This window comes from Thalassophryne amazonica, chromosome 1 (assembly GCF_902500255.1).
Source record: "Thalassophryne amazonica chromosome 1, fThaAma1.1, whole genome shotgun sequence".
NCBI classification, from domain to species: Eukaryota; Metazoa; Chordata; class Actinopteri; order Batrachoidiformes; family Batrachoididae; genus Thalassophryne; species Thalassophryne amazonica.
Window position 1 is genome coordinate 127464311 of NC_047103.1, and position 25070 is coordinate 127489380.

The 25070-nt window shown below is 45.0% G+C and overlaps 1 protein-coding gene across 1 annotated transcript in view; it reads left to right on the forward strand.

Annotated features, from left to right (window-relative positions):
- Window positions 1–25070, forward strand: part of dmd (dystrophin) — a 1392820-nt gene that overhangs the window by 571441 nt on the left and 796309 nt on the right. The window contains exon 19 of the mRNA XM_034174291.1: window positions 766–935. Coding sequence (XP_034030182.1) covers window positions 766–935 — 170 coding nt within the window. The remainder of the gene's footprint in view (window positions 1–765; window positions 936–25070) is intronic.

Consider the following 25070-nt stretch of genomic DNA (forward strand, 5'->3'; position numbering starts at 1 on the left):
TTGAATAAATGTGTGTGGAAAATTATTTTTCGCTTTACTTTTCCTTTGTTATTTTTAAATGTAAACCTTTATTACACTTATAAAACACAACAAAAGCATATACATATTATGAAAGAACAGGTTGTCTTGAAAAAAAGAGACATAAAACTTGATTGTGGGATGCAGGGAGAGCTGTTAACAGCCATAATAACACATTTATGCCAGGTGAGTGAACTGTATAAAATGCTCTCGGACCCCAGAGGGTTAAAAGCAGTTTTACGCAATATGTCTTTTTGTGAATATTGTGTCTAAGTTGTGTTGGAATGCATGAATTGCATCAGATAGAACTTGTTTTGTGCTTTTCATGAGGAAGTTCAAACAGCTGGCCAGTGGCATCAAAAGATCTGTGTGTGAGACCATTGCTTGAACTTCTTACCCTTGTCCTCTCATCAGTTACAATCTGTCCATCACCATAGAAATACCACATCACTGCAACCCCATTTCACATCTGTCCAAACACAAGCTGCACAGCTGTTGTTCATGTTGAACCCCCACAGATGTCATAACTTAGCTTTTTATTGTGTGATGGATGTGGCTAGTCATGGACTCATCACCTCTGGATGACGTGGGCACCTTATATGCATTTTATGTGGCTGTGGGCATTTGGCAAGGGTAGGCCTGTGCTCTGTGGGCCTGTATGATTCTGACAGATACCTGCATACTGATATTACACCTGCTGTTGTGCAGTTTGTCAAAACCTTTTTTCCCCCCTGTGCACATACATAGCTCTCATCGGCCATCACTGCAGCCCAGCAGTCTGAGCTGACCCATCCTGTCATGACGAGCGTTACCAAGGAGACAACAAGGGAGAAAGTGACAGCTATGCACCAGACCCGAGAGTCGCCACCTCCACAAAAGAAGAGACAAGTTGTTGTGGATTCTGAACTCAGGAAAAGGTGTGTGTGTGTGTGTGTGTGTGTGCTGCTCCACTAAAGATGACCTTTCTTAGATGAAAATGTATTTTATTATTTTCTGACTACTGTGAACCATTCAGTTTCATGCAGTCATTTCTGCTGTCTTATCTGAGCAGGTAGGTGATCAAACATCGTAGACGCTGATGATGAGTAGATGTGATGCTATATAGTGTTAGGAACGGCAGTGAATAGTGTAGTATTAGAGGTGGTCCTCCTTTGCATCAAAATATCAAATTACATGTGCTTAAGAAGTATACTACTGTGTAATTCTGAGGAACGTCAGTGACTATAATATCTGTTGCATAGAAATAGTGTGCTTTTAATGTCATTACATTTTAGTGTAATTGAGCGGCATTAATCTTTGCTTTTGAAATTCAAATTTTAAACAGTGCACAAGTTTATGAGAAATTGCTTTAAGCTGATCTTCCCAGCAGCACATAATGTATTTGGTTATGATATTTAATGGTACAGCGTTTAGAATTTAGGGGTATTTCTTAGTGGAAATGGACTATAGCATTCATTACCATCTGTGAATTAGTACCTAATTACCTGCAACAGTGAAACACTGTGTTTTCATATCTACATTGGAGTGAGCCCCCATATGGAGGATGCCATGTTGATACAGTAGCCCAAAAGGGGCAAACTTACTTTCCCTTTTGCATTTTGCAAGACGACCAGAGAACTCAAGAGAAAAAGAGGAATCTGTGGTTTCTGCCCTGTGCACGGTCTCCTGGTTGCTAGTGTATGCTAAGCTAGTGTTAGAACCCTAATAATTGTTCATATGGAGGATTATATAGACAAGGGAGTATGAATCAACCTCACCAAAAAAAAAAGGAAAACATGAAGGGAAACAAAATTATGGAAAATGGAGGTGGGAGGTGATGGTCTAGTGGTTAAGGTGTTGGGCTTGAGTCCAGAAGATCATGGGTTCAATCCGCCTGACTGGAAAATCACTAAGGGCCCTTGGGCAAGGCCTTTAATCCCCTATTGCTCCCGCTGTGTAGTGAGCGCCTTGTATGGCAGCACCCTGACATTGGCATGTGAGGCATAATTGTAAAGCGCTTTGAGCATCTGATGCAGATGGAAAAGCGCTATATAAATGCAGTCCATTTACCATTTACCAAAAATGATGACACAGTGTAATCTATAAATTCACCACTAGATGCCACTACGTCTTACACACTGTAGCTTTGAGAACATTTTGCGCTTGTCACCACTTTAAAAAAGTTATGAAATAACTTTTTAACACTCACATTTTCACTTGTCTATTGGTATCAAGACGGGGATTCTCATTAATCAATCGTCAGTAACACTGGTGAGAAGGTTGGATGAAGCCAGCAAAAAAGCCCAGAAGTGCAATCTTTTTTCCTTTTATTTATTTATTTATTTGTTTGGCCAGACAGGGCATGATGTTTCTTTTGTTGTTTGTTTGGTGGAGAAGTGAGGCCTCTTTTGGAAATAGCTAGATCTTGAATATGTTAAATTAAATGGTTTAACGTTTGAAGGAAAGGAAGGATATTTTGGTTGATTCTCCTGATGGACTAATGGACATTTCCAGTGCCAGGAGTATGATGGCTGATCTACTAGTTAGCTGTGAACCCCCAAATGTCAGTGAGATTGCAAATGTGGTGAACCAGCTGAGGGCGTGGAAAGGTGCAAGGATCTGTGATATGGTGGCTGATGGAGATGCTGTTCTCCTCATTTTGCAGGCAGCCTTTGTTTCCCTCAGTTAGACAGATACCATCCCAACTGACTCATAGTTTGGACATGTTCTTCTCTGGAAAGAAAGCAGTGATCACCTTAATTACAATAGCAACATGAGTATTACTTTGCTTCCTCAGCATTCAGTACCAGCAACAGTACATCCAGAAAGCATTCATGAATCTGTGATTGTCCTCAATCAAGACTGAGTTTCCAGGGCTTTCAATGAGTTTGTCGACTCATGGTTTTCATGACGTCTGAAATGGTATCTTTATGCAAACAAAAGAGGTTTACGCCCAAATGTTTACTTGCAGGGATGTAGCATCTACCCTGGCATCCATTTTCTAAACTATTCCAGTTAACTGCCATGTGATTCTGGAGTCTATCCTAGGGATCATGTGAGAGGCAGGGGCGCATATGGATTAAGGATCCTGGTGAAAAGAATACATGTGCATATTTCTGCCTTTGTGCAGACACAGAGCTTAGTTGTTGATTCTAGTGAAAAGTTTAATAAATTAGGCCCGAGCGCCACCCAGAACACAGTGTAATCAGTGATGCACATTTGAGAAGTGGGGTCAAAAAGAACGTGAGGGCCAAGTACCATGATACAGTACCATGATTGCCACACAGCTATCACGGGCACATGAATGCACTTTCAGAAGGCCACAAACCATGGAGTTTGAGGTCCTCCAGAGAGAAAGGACACCCCGACCTAACCAACCAAGTCCACCACCAAGGTAGATAATATCAGCATGGGAAGCCATCTCGAGAACATATCCACAGGGCCACCCTGAATAAGGCTGGCCGGCCCAACAATGATGGGCCAAACAAGTCAGCGGCAGTGAGCGAGGTTACCATCCCCTGTGATCTGAGGCACGAGAGGGTACCAAGTTTCTACTGGGACGTCCCTCATGCAAAAGAAGATGCGTAGTGTAACTGGTGGCTAGGGGGTGGACCACCAATGCGAAACTCTCCCCAGAGGATGGAGTTTAAGAACATGAGGTTGAATCGTCAAACAATCAGGGAGTTGGTGCACAGGAGTGGTCTAGCAGCGAGGGCAACTGGTACCAGACAGGCGTTAAGGGCAGAGGCCCTATGGTTCAACAGGCGGGGCCAGGTCTCAAATACACTAGCAAGGAGGCAATCAGAGGCAAGGACACCAACCTTCAAGGTCGAGGAACAAAACCATGGTCAAAAAATGACGGCAGTCAAAACAGGGCCACGGAGAGGCTTGACACAAAGGCTGGAGAGTTACATGAAATCAAGATCTGGCATTGAGCAGTGGAACTGTGAGGGCTTAAATAGGGCAGACTAATCAAGGTGTAATGAGGTGCAGGCATGTGGAAGGGTCTGGAAGGGGGCATGACCAGGGAGGGCAAAGGTAAATGCAAGGACAGTGCAGTGAAACAAAAGCAAAGTGAACTGGGGCGCGATAACTGACAGAAAAGCCAATGGTGCAAAATGTGACATGCTCGAGACAAACCATAATTACCGTGAACAAAACAAAAGGAGAAAAACAACTAAATAACGTGGCTAATCTAGAAAGCAGAAACCAAGAAGATCAATATTATAATGCAAAGTAGAACAGAACTGATACAGATTAAAGTATAAAAATAAACGTGATAAGAGATGGCAAATCAGACTACAAGCTGAGCAAGAAAATAATGACCAAAAAACCCAAAAACAAAACAAAACAGTGACCAAGAATACAACACAAAATAAATGTTAAAGATGAGAATGCAACTAAATAACTAAAGGAACCTAAACCAGATAGGAAAACTGAAGATAAATAATAACCAAACAACCAGTGACTAAAGCATAATACAGTAAATGTGAAAATAAAATTAACCTAAGACTGACGTAATGAAAGGGACCCACAAGTGAAAGACTACAAATGTAATGCAACAAGCAATAAGGAAAAACAATCTGCAGGCAAGACAGGAACTAAGACAAAACTATAATATATGGCAACCAAGTGAAACAGAACTAATCATAAATAGAGCATGAGCAAGAAGGACATGACATAAATAAAAACTTAGAAAGCTCAGAATCTGGAGGCCAATGAGAAACCACAACCAAACGGGAGCCCCTCATGGGCAGGAGCATGACAGTTCTCAGGTCAACCCCAGTGAAAACAGAAAGAACGGAGGTGTGGTATGACCAGAGGAGCCACAACAACCATGTCACACATGCCTCACTAGCCCAATTCTTTAAAAAAAAAAAAAACCTCTCCCCTTGTGGTGATAAAATATGTAGATAGGTAACATTTTAATTTTTTTCCCTCTTTTTTCTTTCTCTTCTGTCTTGTCCTCTTCTTTTCAATTTTTCCTTCAGTTTTCTTTTTCTTCTTCCCATATCACCCCTTCTTGTCAGCTCTTCCACTTGATATACTGCATGTTTAGTGAATGTGTGACATTAAAAAATTGTCCTAGTGGCATGCAACAGCCCCAATAATATACCACAGAACACACCAGTACTATCAAAATCTACACACACAAATCCTCTCCTTTAGTGTTTCAATAAGCTATGCTTGTGCCGTGCTTTTCTGTTTGTTTATTTGCAAGGGAGTGGATCAGCACAAAGTCCAGTTTGAAATGCCAAAACATTGCTATTCTATGCAGGGTGCACTGCGCTCGGGTACCTGACAGCACCAAGATAGTTGCTGATGATCATTCATACATTCATTATCATTGATGACTGATGAGGATTATCATCATCCCATCATCATCGTCATCATCATCATTATCATGATCATTCCAACTTTTGGGATATTGATGTGGTCAGTTGAGTAGTTGTGGGGCGGGGGTGGTAATCAGTTTCAGCTGCTTTTGGCGTTAACGAAATTAACAACAGGTGCACTAGAAGGGCAACAGGAGATGACACCCAAAACAGGAATGGTTTTACAGCTGGGGGCACTGACATTTTTTTCACCTCCTCATCATTTCTGACTGATTTTTTCACTATTTTTGAGTTTAGTTTAGGGTCTGTATCACTACTGATAGCGACCCTACAGAGGTTGCATGGATAGACCAACTCCTCCAAGATTGCCACATCATTACATGTCATGAAGTCTCTCCCAGCCCAGTCTCAACAGCGTAGCAGAGATTCCAGGAGGCAGGGAGTTATTGTAGGAGAGCTGGACGGGGCATAGAAGGTCCTTATCCATTAGCGAGGACCGGTATCTGCCACTTTGTGCAAGGAGGAACAGGATGAGTCACTGCCAGAGCCCTACAAATGACCTCCAGCAGCCCACTGGTGGGAATGTCTCTGACCCCAACAATCAAAAACAGACTTCATGGGGGTGGTTGAGGGTCTGACATCTTGTAGGTGGACCCTGTGCTCACCGTGGAGTTCGACTACACATTTGCCATAGAAGCAACGAGAAGCGTTTGGTGGAGAAAGCAAGGTTAATCAGACATAAACACTGGTCAGCAATGAGGGATCACCGGAGATATAACTGGAGATAGATGATGATAAAACATGAATTAACAGGAAGCAGGAAACTAGGATAACTGGAGACATATTTGTCTAAAACACTGTATAGAAAAATAAATTTGAAAATAATCTGAACAAAATTAAAGTTTTTTTTTTCAAAATTCTTCAGATCTTGATTGAAAATACACGTTTATTCATGCACATTAACTGTTTTTGGGTGCTGGAAATAGGTTTAGCATACGTTTAACATAATCACAAAATTTAATGAGGAACACAAAGAAGAAACTGTGAAAAACACCACATCCACACACAAAAAAGTCAATATCCTGTAACAACAAAAACATCACATAGGTATAACAGAATGATTAAATGTACCAAATTAGCTTCATGAATAAACAGAAGCATAATGAAAAGCAAAGATACACAAAGATCAGACCTTAACCACATGTACACATTGCATGTGATGTTATAACAAAATTGGAAAGTTACGTGCAATTAATGACAGCAGGAACACTGAACATTAACTAAGCTAAGATGTTATTAAATTTGTCTATTTTCCTTTACATTCGTATGTTTTTGTCTGTTTTTGTCCTCAGGTTTGATGTGGACTTCACAGAGGTCCACAGCTACATGACGCGAGGCGAGGCAATTCTTCAGCCCCGATTTCTCTGTGACACGCAAAGACGGCAGCATTCAGGAGCTGCATGACAAAGTGCTGGTAAAAATCTCTGATGCCCTGCAGAGCTATGCCTACTTGGCCTTGGAATGTTGATAACAAGGTTCTGCCACCGCGCAGCTGGATCAGAAATGATTTTTACTTTTCATATAGACATCCTGCCTGACATGACGTTCTGAACTGTGATAATATGCACCAAACAACAGCGATGTGATGCGGTACAGTGATGAGATGCAGCACAGGATCTGTAATGCCTATGCATGTCTCAGACTTCTGTGCGCAGACTTCCTCAACAGAATTAATTCGCAAAAGCAGCACACCAAAACATCATAGAAATAGAACTATCGAAGTTCACCTGTCTGCTTGTGACACAATTTAGGATAAAACATTGCAGTGTGTTTTACAAACTCTTGTAGGTTTATCCTCACTTTTATGTTAAATTGTTCCATAGTCATAATAATGCATTTTTCTTATATGGGAGCCTCTAAACAACTCTCAATGACCTGAAAATAAAGATTGTTCAATATCATGGTTTAGGGGAAGGATTAAAAAGCTATCTCAGAGATTTCAGCTGCCAGGTTCCACTGTGAGGAACATAGTGAGGAAATGGAAGACCACAGGCACAGTACTAAGGCCCAAAGTGGCAGGCCAAGAAAATTCTCAGATAAGCTTAAGTGAAGGATGGTGAGAACAGTCATCGACCCACAGACCTGCTCCAAAGACCTACAACATGATCTTGCTATAGATAGTGTCTCTGTGCATCATTCAACTACACAGCATACTTTGCACAAGGAAATGTTGTAATGCAGAGGAATCCTTTTCTGAGTACACACCACAAATAGAGTCACTTGAGGTATGCTAAAGCATATTTGGACAAGCCAGCTTTATTTTGGAATAAGGTGCTGTGGACTGAAGAAAATAAAATTGAGTTATGTAGGCATAACAATGGGTGGTATGCATGGCAGAAAAAGATATACAAGATAAACACTTGTTACCTACAATAAAATAAAATTCCGAGGTGGTTCCATCATGCTGTGGGGCTGTGTGCTCAGTGCAGGTCCTGGGAATCTTGTTAAAGTTGAGGGTCACATGGATTCCAGTCAATATCAGCAGATTCTTGGGAACAATGTTCATGAATCAGTGACAGAGTTGAAGTTGCACTGGATCTTTCAACAAGACAACGACCCTAAACGCTGCTCAAATCTTCTAAGGCGTTCATGCAGAGGAACAAGTACAATGTGCTGGAATGGCCATCTCAGTCCCCACACCTGAATATTATTGAAAATCTGTGGTGTGATTTTAAGTGGGCTGTCCATGCTCAGAAACCAACAAAACTGACTGAACTGGAGATGTTTTGTAAAGAAGAATGGTCCAAAATACCTTCAGCCAGAATCCAGACTCTCATTGGAAGCTATAGGAAGCTTGTAGAGGCTGTTATTTCTGCAAAAGGCTGATCTACTAAATATTGATGTATTTTTTCTGTTGGGGTGCTCAAATTTATGCACCTGTCTAATTTTGTTTAAAGAATTATTGCACACTTTATGTAAATCCTGTAAACTTCATTTCACTTTTCAAATATAACTGCGTTTGTCTGCTACATGATATTTAACTGAAATTGCTGATCCAGACAACCAATGATTTCTAAAGGAAAATCATGAAAATCATGGAAATCATCAGGGGTGCCCACACGTTTACATACAACTGTACCTCATTTACAATTTTACTTCAATCTGTTGTCTTTTTACATATTTTTTTTTTTGTCTTATTGCATATTATATTTTAGTTGCACATTTCATTTGCACTTTTTTACAGTGAATTATTCAGTGTTTAGTATATTTATACATGCCCATACAGAGAGAGTGCAGCTCAGACCAAAGTCAAATTCCTTGTATTCTGTGGATACTTGGCGAATAAGAGTTGTTGCGTTTCCATCAGTGTTGATCATGGACATCGATGTTTACGGTCTCTGATGGGGTTGAGGGAGTTGTTTTACAAAGGTCACTGATAAGGCAGGAAGGAGACCATTTGGCCCCTCAAGAACACTTTGAGGCTAACTGTTGGATATCCTGGATGTTATAAGTTTATTAAAGAATTACGTGGGTTTACATGTATCCTGGTTCAGGCAGTTTAGGTAAACACACTGGTGTCCACTTGAGGTGATGCAGACATCGAGAGTTGAGCAGTGTTCCAGTGTTTTGTTAAAGGGGGAAGGTAAAGAAAACACACTTTGTTCTGTGAAGGTCCCCAAAGCATCCTTGCTACACCTAACACACATTATTTTGGCAAAGTACTACCAATTCAAGTAGCACTTTTCACAAGCAGCCCCCAGGAAAATGTTATTTTGTCTGTGTCTTAAAGCTCATATGAGATAGACACTTCAAATACTAATGGACATGATAACTATGCAGTTGTATTTGGTGATCAGTTTGACAGGTTTTAGATTTGACGACAAATGGAGCAAATATAACAGACTCTGACAGGGATGCAGGTAATGTGAACGGAAATACTCGCAACCTGTTAATTCTTTAATTATATTTTTACACTTTTATATTACACTTTATATAAAATCCCAGGATTTTTCCAGTAAAAATTCAAAAGCAGACCACAGCGCGCGCGCGCGCGCACACACACACACACACACACACACAGGGTTTTTTTACTTTTACTTTTCATAGCGGGATTTTCCACATTCATTGGTCAAATAAGTCCTGTCTGTACAAGCACTCATTAAAATATCTCCATTCACATGAAAAGTAACAGGTGGTTGAGGTGTATGGAGACAGAGAGAACCGAGGCAGCACCGTCCTGTTCCAGGTCGCATCGAGCTGTTCCAAACTTAGAAAACTTGGAACAGGTTTAAGCTTAGAAGGGCAAAGTCTGCTCCAGAGTGGCACAGCGCTGCAGATGAAATGTGCCTGGCACACAGCAGGTGTGACGGTCTGATCTTCATCAATGTGTATATGTGTCAGAATTATTGGACAGTCATAGTTCAGCACGTCTGGCAGAGCTGTGTGTGCGTGTGTGTGTGTGCACGTTTGGTCTGTCTTTGATCTGTCCGTCCATGCGAATCTGACCTCACTCATTTCATTTTCGCCTTAACAGAATACACATACTACCAACAAAAAAAAGGGTGAGACATGTAACGGACTTACCGTCCGTGACTTTTCTCTCCATCTCGGGGATATTTTATTAAAATCATCAGGACCCATATGTTGTGTGGGCCGCCAGAAGAGGAGGTACTGCTGGCCCACCACCAGAGAGCGCCCTGCCTGAAGTGCGGGCTTCAGGCACGAGAGGGCGCTGCCGCCACGGACACAGCCGGGAGTGACAGCTGTCACTCATTATTTCCTGACAGCTGTCACTCATTCTTCATCATCTCACTCCATAAAACCCAGACGTCATCTCCACCTTCGCCGAGATATCGTACTTCTATGGAGGTAACTTTCTCTGCCTGTATTGATTGATTCCAAGAGCTATTGTGTTGCAGCTGTCTAACCAGAGGACCGGCGTGGGTCGCGACTGTTTCGTCCTACTTCCCGTCAGATAAGTGGTTACACAGACGCTGCACGAGTGTGTATTAGAGGTGGAGGTGGCATTCCCACCGTTGTTGTTACGGGGTGTACACACACCCACACTTGACTGTCTTTGCTCTTCGCCAGCAGTACCAGATCCGACAGTCGGGGACGGTGATCACCTGGGAATTCGGGACTTGGCGGCTCCAGTATTCACCAGGTTCGGTGGCAGCGGAAATCGTGTGGTTCTGGCTCTTCTCAGGACAGACGTCTTCTATCCTCGAGCCTGCCCACACGTCACCTTTGTGGATTGACTGTTATCAGATTCTGAGATTGTCTGTATATTCATTGTGCACCTTCACAACATTAAATTGTTACTTTTTTGGCTCATCTATTGACCGTTCATTTGCGCCCCCTGTTGTGGGTCCGTGTCACTACACTTTCACAACACCATTTTTCCTCTAACTTTGGAAATAGTGCTTCTGGCTTGAACACATGTTTTCAGGTCATTTTTATTCCCGTTTCAGACAGAAGCATTGGTTCTTCCATGAAGGAATCCTCAGCATTTTGTAGTTACGCTCTGCAAACATTTAATCCACATTGTAATTTTGGGCCGCTGGGGAAGCAAGGAATGCTGACATTCTCCTCTTCTCTTTCACTTGAGCAGACAAGCTGTAATGCACCTACAAGACAAATTTTCACACTCTACGATGATTTTTCTCCTCAAAAGGAGCTGCATTGTCCATGCTTTGAAGCAGGGAGCAATGTGAAGCCTTCCTGGAGTGATGTCACATGCACCCCTGCTGGCTGACTTTCACACGGGAAATTTGAAATCTTAAAAAAATCATCAACTTGTCCATTTTTTGTATGTTTAGTGTATTATTTAGGACTTAGTCCATTATGCACAATTGCGTCGTAAAGCATAAAAAACACATCAGGTGCACATTATGAAATGACCTGAGAAAGACCATGTGGGTGTGCCACAGAGCATGCAGCCCATGCAAACACCACAGAAGTCTTCAAAGTAGCCATTTCATTAAATTTTGCCTTTGACAAGAAATGTGTCCATGCCCAGACATGGAATTTTGGGATATTAGAGACACTTTGTCAGGATATTTGGGAAGTTGAACCCAAATGCAGGACACAAACACAGATTTGCAGTGTGAAATACAGTATGAGAAAGACAGAAAGAAGCAGGGGCCTGTACTACAAAGCGGGGTTACTGGCTTATCAGGGTAACTTCGGGAGTAAGTTGATGACGTGTGGAGTAAATCAAATGAAATCAATTTTATTTATATAGCGCCAAATCACAACAAACAGTTGCCCCAAGGCGCTTTTATTGTAAGGCAAAAGTCAGACAATAATTACAGAAAAACCCCAACGGTCAAAACGACCCCCTGTGAGCAAGCACTTGGCGACAGTGGGAAGGAAAAACTCCCTTTTAAAAGGAAGAAACCTCCAGCAGAACCAGGCTCAGGGAGGGGCAGTCTTCTGCTGGGACTGGTTGGGGCTGAGGGAGAGAACCAGGAAAAAGACATGCTGTGGAAGAGAGCAGAGATCAATCACTAATGATTAAATGCAGAGTGGTGCATACAGAGCAAAAAGAGAAAGAAACACTCAGTGCATCATGGGAACCCCCCAGCAGTCTAAGTCTATAGCAGCATAACTAAGGGATGGTTCAGGGTCACCTGATCCAGACCTAACTATAAGTTTTAGCAAAAAGGAAAGTTTTAAGCCTAATCTTAAAAGTAGAGAGGGTGGTAACTTCCTGGTTAACCCGTACTACGAAAGGTGGATAGGTTTCGATTGAGGCATGCTGCCACGGGAACTTACGCTTTGCGCCAAACCTGCTCCGAGCAGGTTATGGTCTAGGATTAGCATGAGGTTCTCGCTTAACCACTCCCTTTATAAGTACTGTCCATCCACCTGCATCACTCCGAAGACAATGCCAGCCTACCTGGATGATCCGTTTGATATTGGGGCACAAATTGTGGGGGCTCTCTCCGCAGGGTGAGGGTTTTTAAAGACCACCGGAATCCGCTGACATACCCGGATGATATTCTCTATGAATGATATAGATCCTCAGCCGAGGGAATTTGTTATCTTTGTCAGCTGATCGGACCAGATGTCTGTAACATCATCCATCGTACACTGTAATAAAAGAATGTTGTTTTTACAGGAAAACGCTGGCAGCTGTGGTCACCACTGTAAAAAATACAGCAGTTAAATGTACAAAAAAAAGAGCTCTTGTTTGTAGATTTAACAGTTCCTTTAATATGAGTCAGCCGTGGTTCATTCACTGTAAATCAATATACATATTATGTCTGTAATGTTATCTACTGTGCTGCTGTATGTTTTACAGGAAGTCCCTGGTAATCACAGCTGCCAGCGTTTTCCTCTAAAAACAAGTCATTTGTTACAGTGTAGCAATGCCCCGACGATCGAGCAGATAATGTGCCTTACGCTTAGATATTCTGCCAGTGGAAAATTTATGTATTCCATCGGTGATGCTCTATCTAAACTGTTGGATGCATTTGTCGTTTTCCCTGGCCATTTATCCGCAATGTAAAAAAGGGTTGTATGCAATCTCGGGTAATTACTAATATCAAATAGGTCTAATGCATGTCCATTAATTAGACGAAGTGGGGCTTATCAAGCTATGAATATAAACCTACCGTTCTGAAGGATGTTTTTATATTTCATCTTCACCTGCTGCCAGGTGCATTTGGCACTGCTATTGCATCTGACATATTGACAGGATTAGGAATAGCAATCATACAGTCAAGGTAGCCTATTTAGGAAACATTAAATTAACCTAACATTTATTAGTGGCCTATGGCCACTTCTGAATCGTGTTGCATCTGGGCGTAATTAATGGAAGAGGGGCATTTTTCTACACATATCAGACATTCCACAGTTAATCATCGTAACAGATTTGGATAACAATTATGCATTTACCCCGATCAGCAATACGTTGCCAACAAGCCTGTCTTGCTTTATTGGCAGACGATGTGTTCGATTTCCCCCTTAACGTTAATTTAAATTCCTTGTAGCTCCGCATCAAAATCGTGCATTCTTCTCCGGTAAAGTAAGGTGACCGCGCCATCATTGAAAAAATGGTGACATATGCTGCAACCCGCCCCTTTTATGTGAACGTGCACATACTCCACTTAGGTTAACAGGTTCATCAAATCAACATCTTATTCAGCGTCGTAGTACTGATTAACGCCACTTGAGGGAACCAGGTTTTGTCAACCCCGGTTAAGAGGTTGACCCTGGGTTACATCTGAGTAAGTTAACCCCGCTTCGTAGTACGGCCCCTGGGGTGACGAATACAGTGTGCAGCTGCAGGATGATGAAGCAGCAATTAAGCAAACTGAGTAAACTGCAGAGAGGAATGACAGACCGAGAAACAGACAGGGCTCCGAACCTCGACAGGAAAGCAGTAGTGGACAGGACTCAAAGTGGCATGAATCATGAACATAACCGCAACAACAAGACAGCATGACGAGTGGGGACAAATATACAAACAAATATTCAGAAACCTCAGGACGTGATGATTATGAATGACACAGTATTATGAACACTGCAGTGCCCACACGCACAGACACAAGCCAAATGGAGCTGACACTGTTGTGAAAGTGTAGTGACACGGACCCACAACAGGGGCGCAAATGAACGGTCAATAGATGAGCCAAATATAACAATTTAATGTTGTGAAGGTGCACAACGAATACACAGACAATCTCAGAATATGATTACAGTCAATCCACAAAGGTGACGTGGGGCAGGCTCGAGGATAGAAGACGTCTGTCCTGAGAAGAGCCGGAACCACAGATTTCCGCCGCCACCGAACCTGGTGAATACTGGAGCCGCCAAGTCCCGAATTCCCAGGTGATCACCGTCCCGACTGTCGGATCTGGTACTGCTGGCGAAGAGCAAAGACAGTCAAGTGTGGGTGTGTGTACACCCAGTTACAATAACGGTGGGAATGCCACCTCCACCTCTCACTCAATATGCTGATGAATTTACAGTGATCCCTCAGAGGAAAAGAGTGCCGTCCTGCACTCACTCAGCCTCCACAGGAAGAGCGACCGGTCCTGCAAACACTCACAATATACAGCTTATAAGTAAACACAAATGGCTGAGGATATTACCTCCATTGAAGTACGATATCTCGGCGATGAGGTGGAGATGACGTCTGGGTTTTATGGAGTGGGATGATGAAGAATGAGTGACAGCTGTCAGGACATAATGATAACAGCTGTCACTCCCGGCTGTGTCCGTGACGGCAGCGCCCTCTCGTGCCTGAAGCCCGCACTTCAGGCAGGGCGCCCTCTGCTGGTAGGCCAGCAGTACCTCCTCTTCTGGCGGCCCACACAACAGGACCCCCCCCTCAACGACCAGGTTTATCGGGTGTCGGCGGTAGAAATCGGCCAGGAGGGCCGGATCCAGGATGAAGCTCCTCTTCACCCAGGAGCGTTCTTCGGGTCCATACCCCTCCAGTCCACCAGATATTGGACCCCGGCCATTCGACGGACGTCCAGGAGCCGGGCACCGTCCAAGCCGGCTCCCCGTCAATGATCCGGGCAGGAGGCGGCACCGGACCAGGAGCACAGAGGGGTGAGGTGTGGTATGGTTTGAGTTTGGAGACGTGGAACAGGGTGGATCCGCAGTGAAGCTGGGAGCTGGAGCTTCACTGCGGCAGGGCTGAGGACCTTGAGGATGCGAAACGGGCCGATGAACCTGTCCATCAGTTTCGGTGACTGTACTTGCAGAGGGATGTCCTTCGTCGACAACCACACCTCCTGCCGGGCTGGTATGCAGGGGGGGGACCGCCGGCGGTCTGCATGGGTCTTCGCTCTCGTCCGGGCCTTCACAAGGAGCACGGGCGGTGGCGCCACACCCAACGGCCCTCCAAAGGTGGGCCCGGACCGAGGGCACACGACCTCTCCCTCCACCACAGGAAATAAAGGGGCTGGTACCCCAAACACACCTCAAATGGGGAGAGGCCGGTGGCAGAAGACACCTGGCGTTATGCGCATACTCGATCCAGGCCAGATGGTTACTCAGGCCGTCGGGTGCGCGGATGTTAACAGCGGAGGGTCTGTTCCAGCTCCTGGTTGGCCCGCTCTGCCTGTCCGTTCGTCTGTGGATGGTACCCGGACGAGAGGCTCACGGTGGCCCCCAGTTCCCTGCAGAAACTCCTCCAGACGTGAGAGGAAAACTGGGGACCACGATCCGAGACTACGTCAGTGGGTATCCCATGCAGACGGACGACGTGGGGACCAGGAGGTCTGCTGTCTCCTGGGCAGTAGGGAGCTCGGGGGGCCACGAAGTGGGCCGCATTGGAGAATCGGTCCACTATCATGAGGATGGTGGTGTTGCCCTGGGACGGTGGGAGACCCGTGACAAAATCCAGGCCGATGTGGGACCAGGGCGATGAGGCACAGGAAGCGGTTGGAGCTGACCTTGGGACTTCCTGTGGTCAGCCTTGCCCCTGGCACAGGTGGTACAGGCCTGATGTACTCCTGGATGTCGGCCTCCATAGACGCCCCCAGAAGCGCTGCCGGACAACTGCCACGGTCCTTCGCACCCCTGGATGACAGGAGAGCTTGGAACCGTGACAGAAGTCCAAGACTGCAGCCCTGGCCTCTGGTGGGACGTATAGCTTGTCTTTGTGGTCCAGTTCCCAGGTCCGGGCTTCGTGCCAGGGCCTCCCGGACGATCTTCTCCACGTCCCAGGTGAGGGTGGCCACGATAGTGGACTCAGGCAGGATGGACTCCAGTGGATCTGACAGTGCAGTTTTGACCTCCTCTTCGTGTACCCGGGACAGGGCATCTGACCTCTGGTTCTTGGTCCCGGGGAGATAGGTGATCCGGAAGTCAAAACGCCCGAAGAACAGTGACCAGCGGGCTTGCCTGGGGTTCAGCCGCTTGGCGGTCCTGATATACTCCAGGTTCCGATGGTCAGTGAAAACCGTGAATGGCACAGACGCTCCCTCCAACACGTGTCTCCACTCCTCAAGAGCCTCTTTCACCGCAAGGAGTTCTCGATTGCCGACGTCATAGTTCCGTTCAGCCGGGGTCAACCTGCGAGAAAAGTAGGCACACGGGTGAAGAACCTTATCGGTCTCTCCACTCTGGGATAGCACGGCTCCTATCCCTGAGTCAGAGGCGTTCACTTCAACCACGAACTGGCGGCTAGGGTAGGGCTGCACCAAAACTGGCGCAGTAGAGAACCGTCGTTTCAACTCCTTGAACGCGGCTTCGCACCGATCCGACCAGGTGAAGGGGACTTTTGGAGAGGTCAGGGCTGTCAGGGGGCTAACTACCTGACTGTAGCCCTTAATGAACCTCCTATAGAAATTAGCGAAGCCGAGGAACTGTTTGCAGCTTCCTACGGCTTGTTGGTTGAGGCCAATCTCTCACCGCCGCAACCTTGGCCGGATCAGGGGTGACGGAGTTAGAGGAGATGATAAACCCCAGGAAGGACAAAGACGTGCGGTGAAACTCGCACTTCTCGCCCTTCACAAACAGTCGGTTCTCTAACAACCGCTGCAGGACCTGACGTACATGCTGGACATGGGTCTCAGGATCCGGAGAAAAGATGAGAATATCGTCCAGATATACGAAGACGAATCAGTGCAGGAAGTCCCGCAAGACATCGTTAACCAAGGCTTGGAACGTCGCGGGTGGCGTTGGTGAGGCCGAAACGGCATGACCAGGTACTCAAAGTGACCTAACGGGGTATTAAATGCCGTCTTCCATTCGTCTCCCTTCCGGATCCGAACCAGGTGATAGGCATTTCTAAGATGCAGCTTCGTAAAGATTTTGGCTCCATGCATTGGGGGTGAACACGGAATCCAACAATGGCAACGGGTATCGGTTGCGAACCGTAATCTCATTCAGCCCCCTGTAATCAATGCATGGACGGAGTCCGCCATCTTTCTTGCCCACAAAAAGAAACCTGCCCCCATCGGGGAGGTGGAGTTCCGGATCAGCCCGGCAGCCAATGAGTCCCGGATGTAGGTCTCCATTGATTTGCGCTCAGGTCGTGAGAGGTTGTACAGCCTGCTGGACGGGAACTCAACGCCTGGAACCAAATCAATGGCACAATCGTACGGACGGTGCGGGGGAAGGCTGAGTGCCAGATCCTTGCTGAAGACGTCAGCAAGATCGTGGTACTCAACCGGCACTGCCATCAGATTGGGAGAGACTTTGACCTCCTCCTTAGCCTGTAAACCGGGAGGAACCGAGGATCCTAAACACACCCCGATGGCAGGTTTCGCTCCACTGAACCACCACCCCAGACGGCCAATCAATCCGGGGATTGTGCTTCAACATCCATGGGAAGCCCAAAATCACGCGGGAGGTAGAAGGAGTTACAAAAAACTCAATCTCCTCCCGATGGTTTCCAGACACCACCAGAGTTACTGGTTGTGTCTTGTGTGTGATTAAAGGGAGGAGAGTGCCATCTAGTGCCCGCACCTGCAATGGTGAAGGAAGCGCCACCAGAGGGAGCCCTACCTCCCTTGCCCATCTGCTGTCTAGCAAATTCCCTTCTGACCCCGTGTCCACCAGTGCTGGGGCTTGAAGGGTTAAATCCCCGCTCAGGATTGTAACTGGGAGTCGTGTGGCGATCTGTGTGTGTCCCACGTGAATATTTTGACCCCCCCTTAGCCCAGTCTCTGAGGGCGGTTGTTGTTGTGGCCGTTTGGGGCAGTTTTTCTGTATGTGCTCCTTTGAGCTGCAGAGAAAACACTCCCTGCGGACCAGCCTCCTCATTTTGGCCCTGTGCGTTTCCCTAACAACGTCAACAGGGGGAGATCGATAAGCCCATCTAAATCCCGCGGTTCCTCCTTAGCTACCAGATGCTCCTTCAGGACCAAAGACAGTCCGTTTATGAAGGCGGCGCGGAGCGCAACGTTATTCCAGCCGGACCTCGCAGCCGCGATGCGGAAGTCGACTGCATATTCGGCTGCGCACCGGCGCCCCTGTCGCATTGACAGCAGCATTGTTGAAGTGGTCTCTCCTCTGTTAGGGTGATCAAACACTGTTCTGAACTCCCCCACAAACCCAGTGTATGCTGATAACAACCGTGAGTTCTGTTCCCAGAGCGCCGTAGCCCAGGCGCGTGCCTTACCCAAAGCAAAGCAATAACATAAGCCACCTTGCTGGCGTCAGACACGTACATCATGGGTCGTTGTGCAAAGACGAGCGAACACTGCATCAGAAAGTCCGCGCACGTCTCCACACAACCCCCGTACGGCTCAGGGGGACTTATGTATGCTTCAGGGGATGGAGGGGGGTTTGTTGAATGACCAGTGGAATGTTAATACCCGGCACCGGGTCGGCAGGAGGAGGAGCCGCAGCAGCGCTCTGATCGCGCACTTCCACCTGTGCGGTGAGAGATTCCATCCTGCGATTAAGGATGATGTTTTGCTCGGACATCAAATCCAGCCGAGCGGTAAAGGCGGTGAGGATTTGCTGCAACTCACCGAGCACGCCTCCTGCAGACGCCTGTGCACCCTGCTCTTCCATTGGCTGTCCAACAGATGGATGACGCCCCTCGGGATCCATGACGCTGGCCGAGATATCCTGTTGTGAAAGTGTAGTGACACGGACCCACAACAGGGGGCGCAAATGAACGGTCAATAGATGAGCCAAAATATAACAATTTAATGTTGTGAAGGTGCACAACAAATACACAGACAATCTTAGAATATGATTACAGTCAATCCACAAAGGTGACGTGTGGGCAGGCTCGAGGATAGAAGACGTCTGTCCTGAGAAGAGCCGGAACCACACGATTTCCGCCGCCACCGAACCTGGTGAATACTGGAGCTGCCAAATCCCGAATTCCCAGGTGATCACCGTCCCCGAATGTCGGATCTGGTACTGCTGGCGAAGAACAAAGACAGTCAAGTGTGGGTGTGTGTACACCCAGTAACAATAACGGTGGGAATGCCACCTCCACCTCTCACTCAATATGATGATGAATTTACAGTGATCCCTCAGAGGAAAAGAGTGCCGTCCTGCACTCACTCAGCCTCCACAGGAAGAGGGACCAGTACTCCTGCAAACACTCACAATATACAGCTTATAAGTAAACACAAATGGCTGAGGATATTATCCTCCATTGAAGTACGATATCTCGGCGATGAGGTGGAGATGACGTCTGGGTTTTATGGAGTGGGATGATGAAGAATGAGTGACAGCTGTCAGGACAAAATGAGTAACAGCTGTCACTCCCGGCTGTGACTGTGGCGGCAGCGCCCTCTCGTGCCTGAAGCCCGCACTTCAGGCAGGGCTGCCCTCTGGTGGTGGGCCAGCAGTACCTCCTCTTCTGGCGGCCCACACAACAGACACTATGGAGTGATGAAACTGAACTAAAACACCACAATCCTAACGCATGATCCATGACTTTAAGTTAGATTATCCCTCTGGGGCCGACACCATCGTATACGATGGCTGGGACCAAGCTTTACTAAATTATAAATAACTTTTTAATGATATAACATAGAAACATACTCTTTTTTTTGCTGAAAAGTTAACTCTGCGGACTTTCTGTCGGCCATCTTTGTACTCCTCATAGAAGCTGTGTGATGATGTGCGCAATGTGAGTGTCCAATCGGAATTGGTTCACCATCACATGGTTTTCCAAAATCCAATTATAGGGCAGATTTACCTCACGTAATAAACCAAAGATCGTTTTCAGGAGTGATATCTTACTAGTTGGCCCGTTTGAATAGCCCCCTAACTCCTCCAATGCGCCCTGCGCCATTACGCACAGCGAAAGTGAAAGCAGACAGAGAGCCTCACATGACAATCTCACATGCTCAAACAAAGAGTGTGTAACTATCAGGATTGCTCCACGAGTTTGCATTTGAATGTTACTGGATTACTCTGTGGCTCTCTCCCTCTGGCGTAAAGCACTGTTTACCATATCAGTGAGGTGAGGGAGACAGGCTGCTCTTCAGACTGGAGCATAAACGCATAGACCATTTTGTATTTATTGTTCAAAATGTGCATTTGTGTTTATTGTTTGAACTTTTTGTTGTACAGTCTTTCACACAAGACCTCAAATTACCTTTATAAAATGTCAAAAAAGTTTATTATAGTTTGCTGTGTGCTTTGAATAAATGTGTGTGGAAAATTATTTTTCGCTTTACTTTTCCTTTGTTATTTTTAAATGTAAACCTTTATTACACTTATAAAACACAACAAAAGCATATACATATTATGAAAGAACAGGTTGTCTTGAAAAAAGAGACATAAAACTTGATTGTGGGATGCAGGGAGAGCTGTTAACAGCCATAATAACACATTTATGCCAGGTGAGTGAACTGTATAAAATGCTCTCGGACCCCAGAGGGTTAAAAGCAGTTTTACGCAATATGTCTTTTTGTGAATATTGTGTCTAAGTTGTGTTGGAATGCATGAATTGCATCAGATAGAACTTGTTTTGTGCTTTTCATGAGGAAGTTCAAACAGCTGGCCAGTGGCATCAAAAGATCTGTGTGTGAGACCATTGCTTGAACTTCTTACCCTTGTCCTCTCATCAGTTACAATCTGTCCATCACCATAGAAATACCACATCACTGCAACCCCATTTCACATCTGTCCAAACACAAGCTGCACAGCTGTTGTTCATGTTGAACCCCCACAGATGTCATAACTTAGCTTTTTATTGTGTGATGGATGTGGCTAGTCATGGACTCATCACCTCTGGATGACGTGGGCACCTTATATGCATTTTATGTGGCTGTGGGCATTTGGCAAGGGGTAGGCCTGTGCTCTGTGGGCCTGTATGATTCTGACAGATACCTGCATACTGATATTACACCTGCTGTTGTGCAGTTTGTCAAAACCTTTTTTCCCCCCTGTGCACATACATAGCTCTCATCGGCCATCACTGCAGCCCAGCAGTCTGAGCTGACCCATCCTGTCATGACGAGCGTTACCAAGGAGACAACAAGGGAGAAAGTGACAGCTATGCACCAGACCCGAGAGTCGCCACCTCCACAAAAGAAGAGACAAGTTGTTGTGGATTCTGAACTCAGGAAAAGGTGTGTGTGTGTGTGTGTGTGTGTGCTGCTCCACTAAAGATGACCTTTCTTAGATGAAAATGTATTTTTATTATTTTCTGACTACTGTGAACCATTCAGTTTCATGCAGTCATTTCTGCTGTCTTATCTGAGCAGGTAGGTGATCAAACATCGTAGACGCTGATGATGAGTAGATGTGATGCTATATAGTGTTAGGAACGGCAGTGAATAGTGTAGTATTAGAGGTGGTCCTCCTTTGCATCAAAATATCAAATTACATGTGCTTAAGAAGTATACTACTGTGTAATTCTGAGGAACGTCAGTGACTATAATATCTGTTGCATAGAAATAGTGTGCTTTTAATGTCATTACATTTTAGTGTAATTGAGCGGCATTAATCTTTGCTTTTGAAATTCAAATTTTAAACAGTGCACAAGTTTATGAGAAATTGCTTTAAGCTGATCTTCCCAGCAGCACATAATGTATTTGGTTATGATATTTAATGGTACAGCGTTTAGAATTTAGGGGTATTTCTTAGTGGAAATGGACTATAGCATTCATTACCATCTGTGAATTAGTACCTAATTACCTGCAACAGTGAAACACTGTGTTTTCATATCTACATTGGAGTGAGCCCCCATATGGAGGATGCCATGTTGATACAGTAGCCCAAAAGGGGCAAACTTACTTTCCCTTTTGCATTTTGCAAGACGACCAGAGAACTCAAGAGAAAAAGAGGAATCTGTGGTTTCTGCCCTGTGCACGGTCTCCTGGTTGCTAGTGTATGCTAAGCTAGTGTTAGAACCCTAATAATTGTTCATATGGAGGATTATATAGACAAGGGAGTATGAATCAACCTCACCAAAAAAAAAAGGAAAACATGAAGGGAAACAAAATTATGGAAAATGGAGGTGGGAGGTGATGGTCTAGTGGTTAAGGTGTTGGGCTTGAGTCCAGAAGATCATGGGTTCAATCCGCCTGACTGGAAAATCACTAAGGGCCCTTGGGCAAGGCCTTTAATCCCCTATTGCTCCCGCTGTGTAGTGAGCGCCTTGTATGGCAGCACCCTGACATTGGCATGTGAGGCATAATTGTAAAGCGCTTTGAGCATCTGATGCAGATGGAAAAGCGCTATATAAATGCAGTCCATTTACCATTTACCAAAAATGATGACACAGTGTAATCTATAAATTCACCACTAGATGCCACTACGTCTTACACACTGTAGCTTTGAGAACATTTTGCGCTTGTCACCACTTTAAAAAAGTTATGAAATAACTTTTTAACACTCACATTTTCACTTGTCTATTTGGTATCAAGACGGGGATTCTCATTAATCAATCGTCAGTAACACTGGTGAGAAGGTTGGATGAAGCCAGCAAAAAAGCCCAGAAGTGCAATCTTTTTTCCTTTTATTTATTTATTTATTTGTTTGGCCAGACAGGGCATGATGTTTCTTTTTGTTGTTTGTTTTGGTGGAGAAGTGAGGCCTCTTTTGGAAATAGCTAGATCTTGAATATGTTAAATTAAATGGTTTAACGTTTGAAGGAAAGGAAGGATATTTTGGTTGATTCTCCTGATGGACTAATGGACATTTCCAGTGCCAGGAGTATGATGGCTGATCTACTAGTTAGCTGTGAACCCCCAAATGTCAGTGAGATTGCAAATGTGGTGAACCAGCTGAGGGCGTGGAAAGGTGCAAGGATCTGTGATATGGTGGCTGATGGAGATGCTGTTCTCCTCATTTTGCAGGCAGCCTTTGTTTCCCTCAGTTAGACAGATACCATCCCAACTGACTCATAGTTTGGACATGTTCTTCTCTGGAAAGAAAGCAGTGATCACCTTAATTACAATAGCAACATGAGTATTACTTTGCTTCCTCAGCATTCAGTACCAGCAACAGTACATCCAGAAAGCATTCATGAATCTGTGATTGTCCTCAATCAAGACTGAGTTTCCAGGCTTTCAATGAGTTTGTCGACTCATGGTTTTCATGACGTTCTGAAATGGTATCTTTATGCAAACAAAAGAGGTTTTACGCCCAAATGTTTACTTGAGGGATGTAGACATCTACCCTGGCATCCATTTTCTAAACTTATTCCAGTTAACTGCCATGTGATTCTGGAGTCTATCCTAGGGATCATGTGAGAGGCAGGGGCGCATATGGATTAGGATCCTGGTGAAAAGAATACATGTGCATATTTCTGCCTTTGTGCAGACACAGAGCTTTAGTTGTGATTCTATGAAAAGTTTAATAAATTAGGCCCGAGCTCACCCAGAACAGTGTAATCAGTGATGCACATTTTGAGAAGTGGGGTCAAAAAGACGTGAGGGGCCAAGTACCATGATACCAGTACCATGATTGCCACACAGCTATCAAGGGCACATGAATGCACTTCTCAGAAGGCCACAAACACCTGGAGTTTGAGGTCCTCCAGAGAGAAAGGACACACCCGACTAACCAACCAAGTCCACCACCAAGTATATAATATCAGCATGGGAAGCATCTCGAGACATACAACAGGGCACCTGAATAGGCTGCCGGCCCAATGAGGCCAAACAAGTCAGCGGCAGTGAGAGAGGTTACCATCCCCTGTGATTCTGAGGCAAGAGGCAGTTCTACTGGGAGTCCTCATGCAAAAGAAGATGCGTAGTGTAACTGTGGCTAGGGGTGGACACAAATGCGAACTCTCACCAGAGATGGAGTAAGAAATAGGTTTAATCGTCAAAACAATCAGGGAGTTGGTGCACGGGTGGTCTAGCAGCGAGGCAACGGTAACAGACAGGCGTAAGGCAGAGGCATGGTTCAACAGGCGGGCACAGGTCAAAATACACAGCAAGGAGGCAATCAGAGGCAAAGACAAACTCAAGGTCGAGGACAAAACAAGGTCAAAAAAATACGGCAGTCAAAAAACAGGGCAAAGGAGAGCTTGAAACAAAGGCTGGAGAGTTACATGAAATCAAGAATCTGGCATTGAGCAGTGGAACTGTGAGGGCTTAAATAAGGGGCAGACTAATCAAGGTGTAATGAGGTGCAGGCATGTGGAAGGGTCTGGAAGGGGGCATGACCAGGGAGGGCAAAGGTAAATGCAAGACAGTGCAGTGAAACAAAAGCAAAGTGAACTGGGGCGCGATAACTGACAGAAAAGCCAATGGTGCAAAATGTGACATGCTCGACAAACCATAATTACCGTGAACAAAACAAAAGGAGAAAAACAACTAAATAACGTGGCTAATCTAGAAAGCAGAAAACAAGAAGATCAATTATTATAATGCAAAGTAGAACAGAACTGATACAGATTAAAGTATAAAAATAAACGTGATAAAGAGATGGCAAATCAGACTACAAGCTGAGCAGAAAATAATGACAAAAAACCCAAAACAAAACAAAACAGTGACCAAAGAATACAACACAAAATAAATGATAAAGAGAGAATGCAATAAATAACTAAAGGAACATAACCAGATAGGAAAACTGAAGATAAATAATAACCAAAAACCAGTGACTAAAGCATAATACAGTAAATGTGAAAAATAAAATTAACCTAAGACTGACGTAATGAAAGGGACCACAAGTGAAAGAATACAAATGTAATGCAACAAGCAATAAGGAAAAACAATCTGCAGGCAAGACAGGAACTAAGACAAAACTAAATATATGGCAACCAAGTGAAACAGAACTAATCATAAATAGAGCATGAGCAAGAAGACATGACATAAATAAAAACTTAGAAAGCTCAGA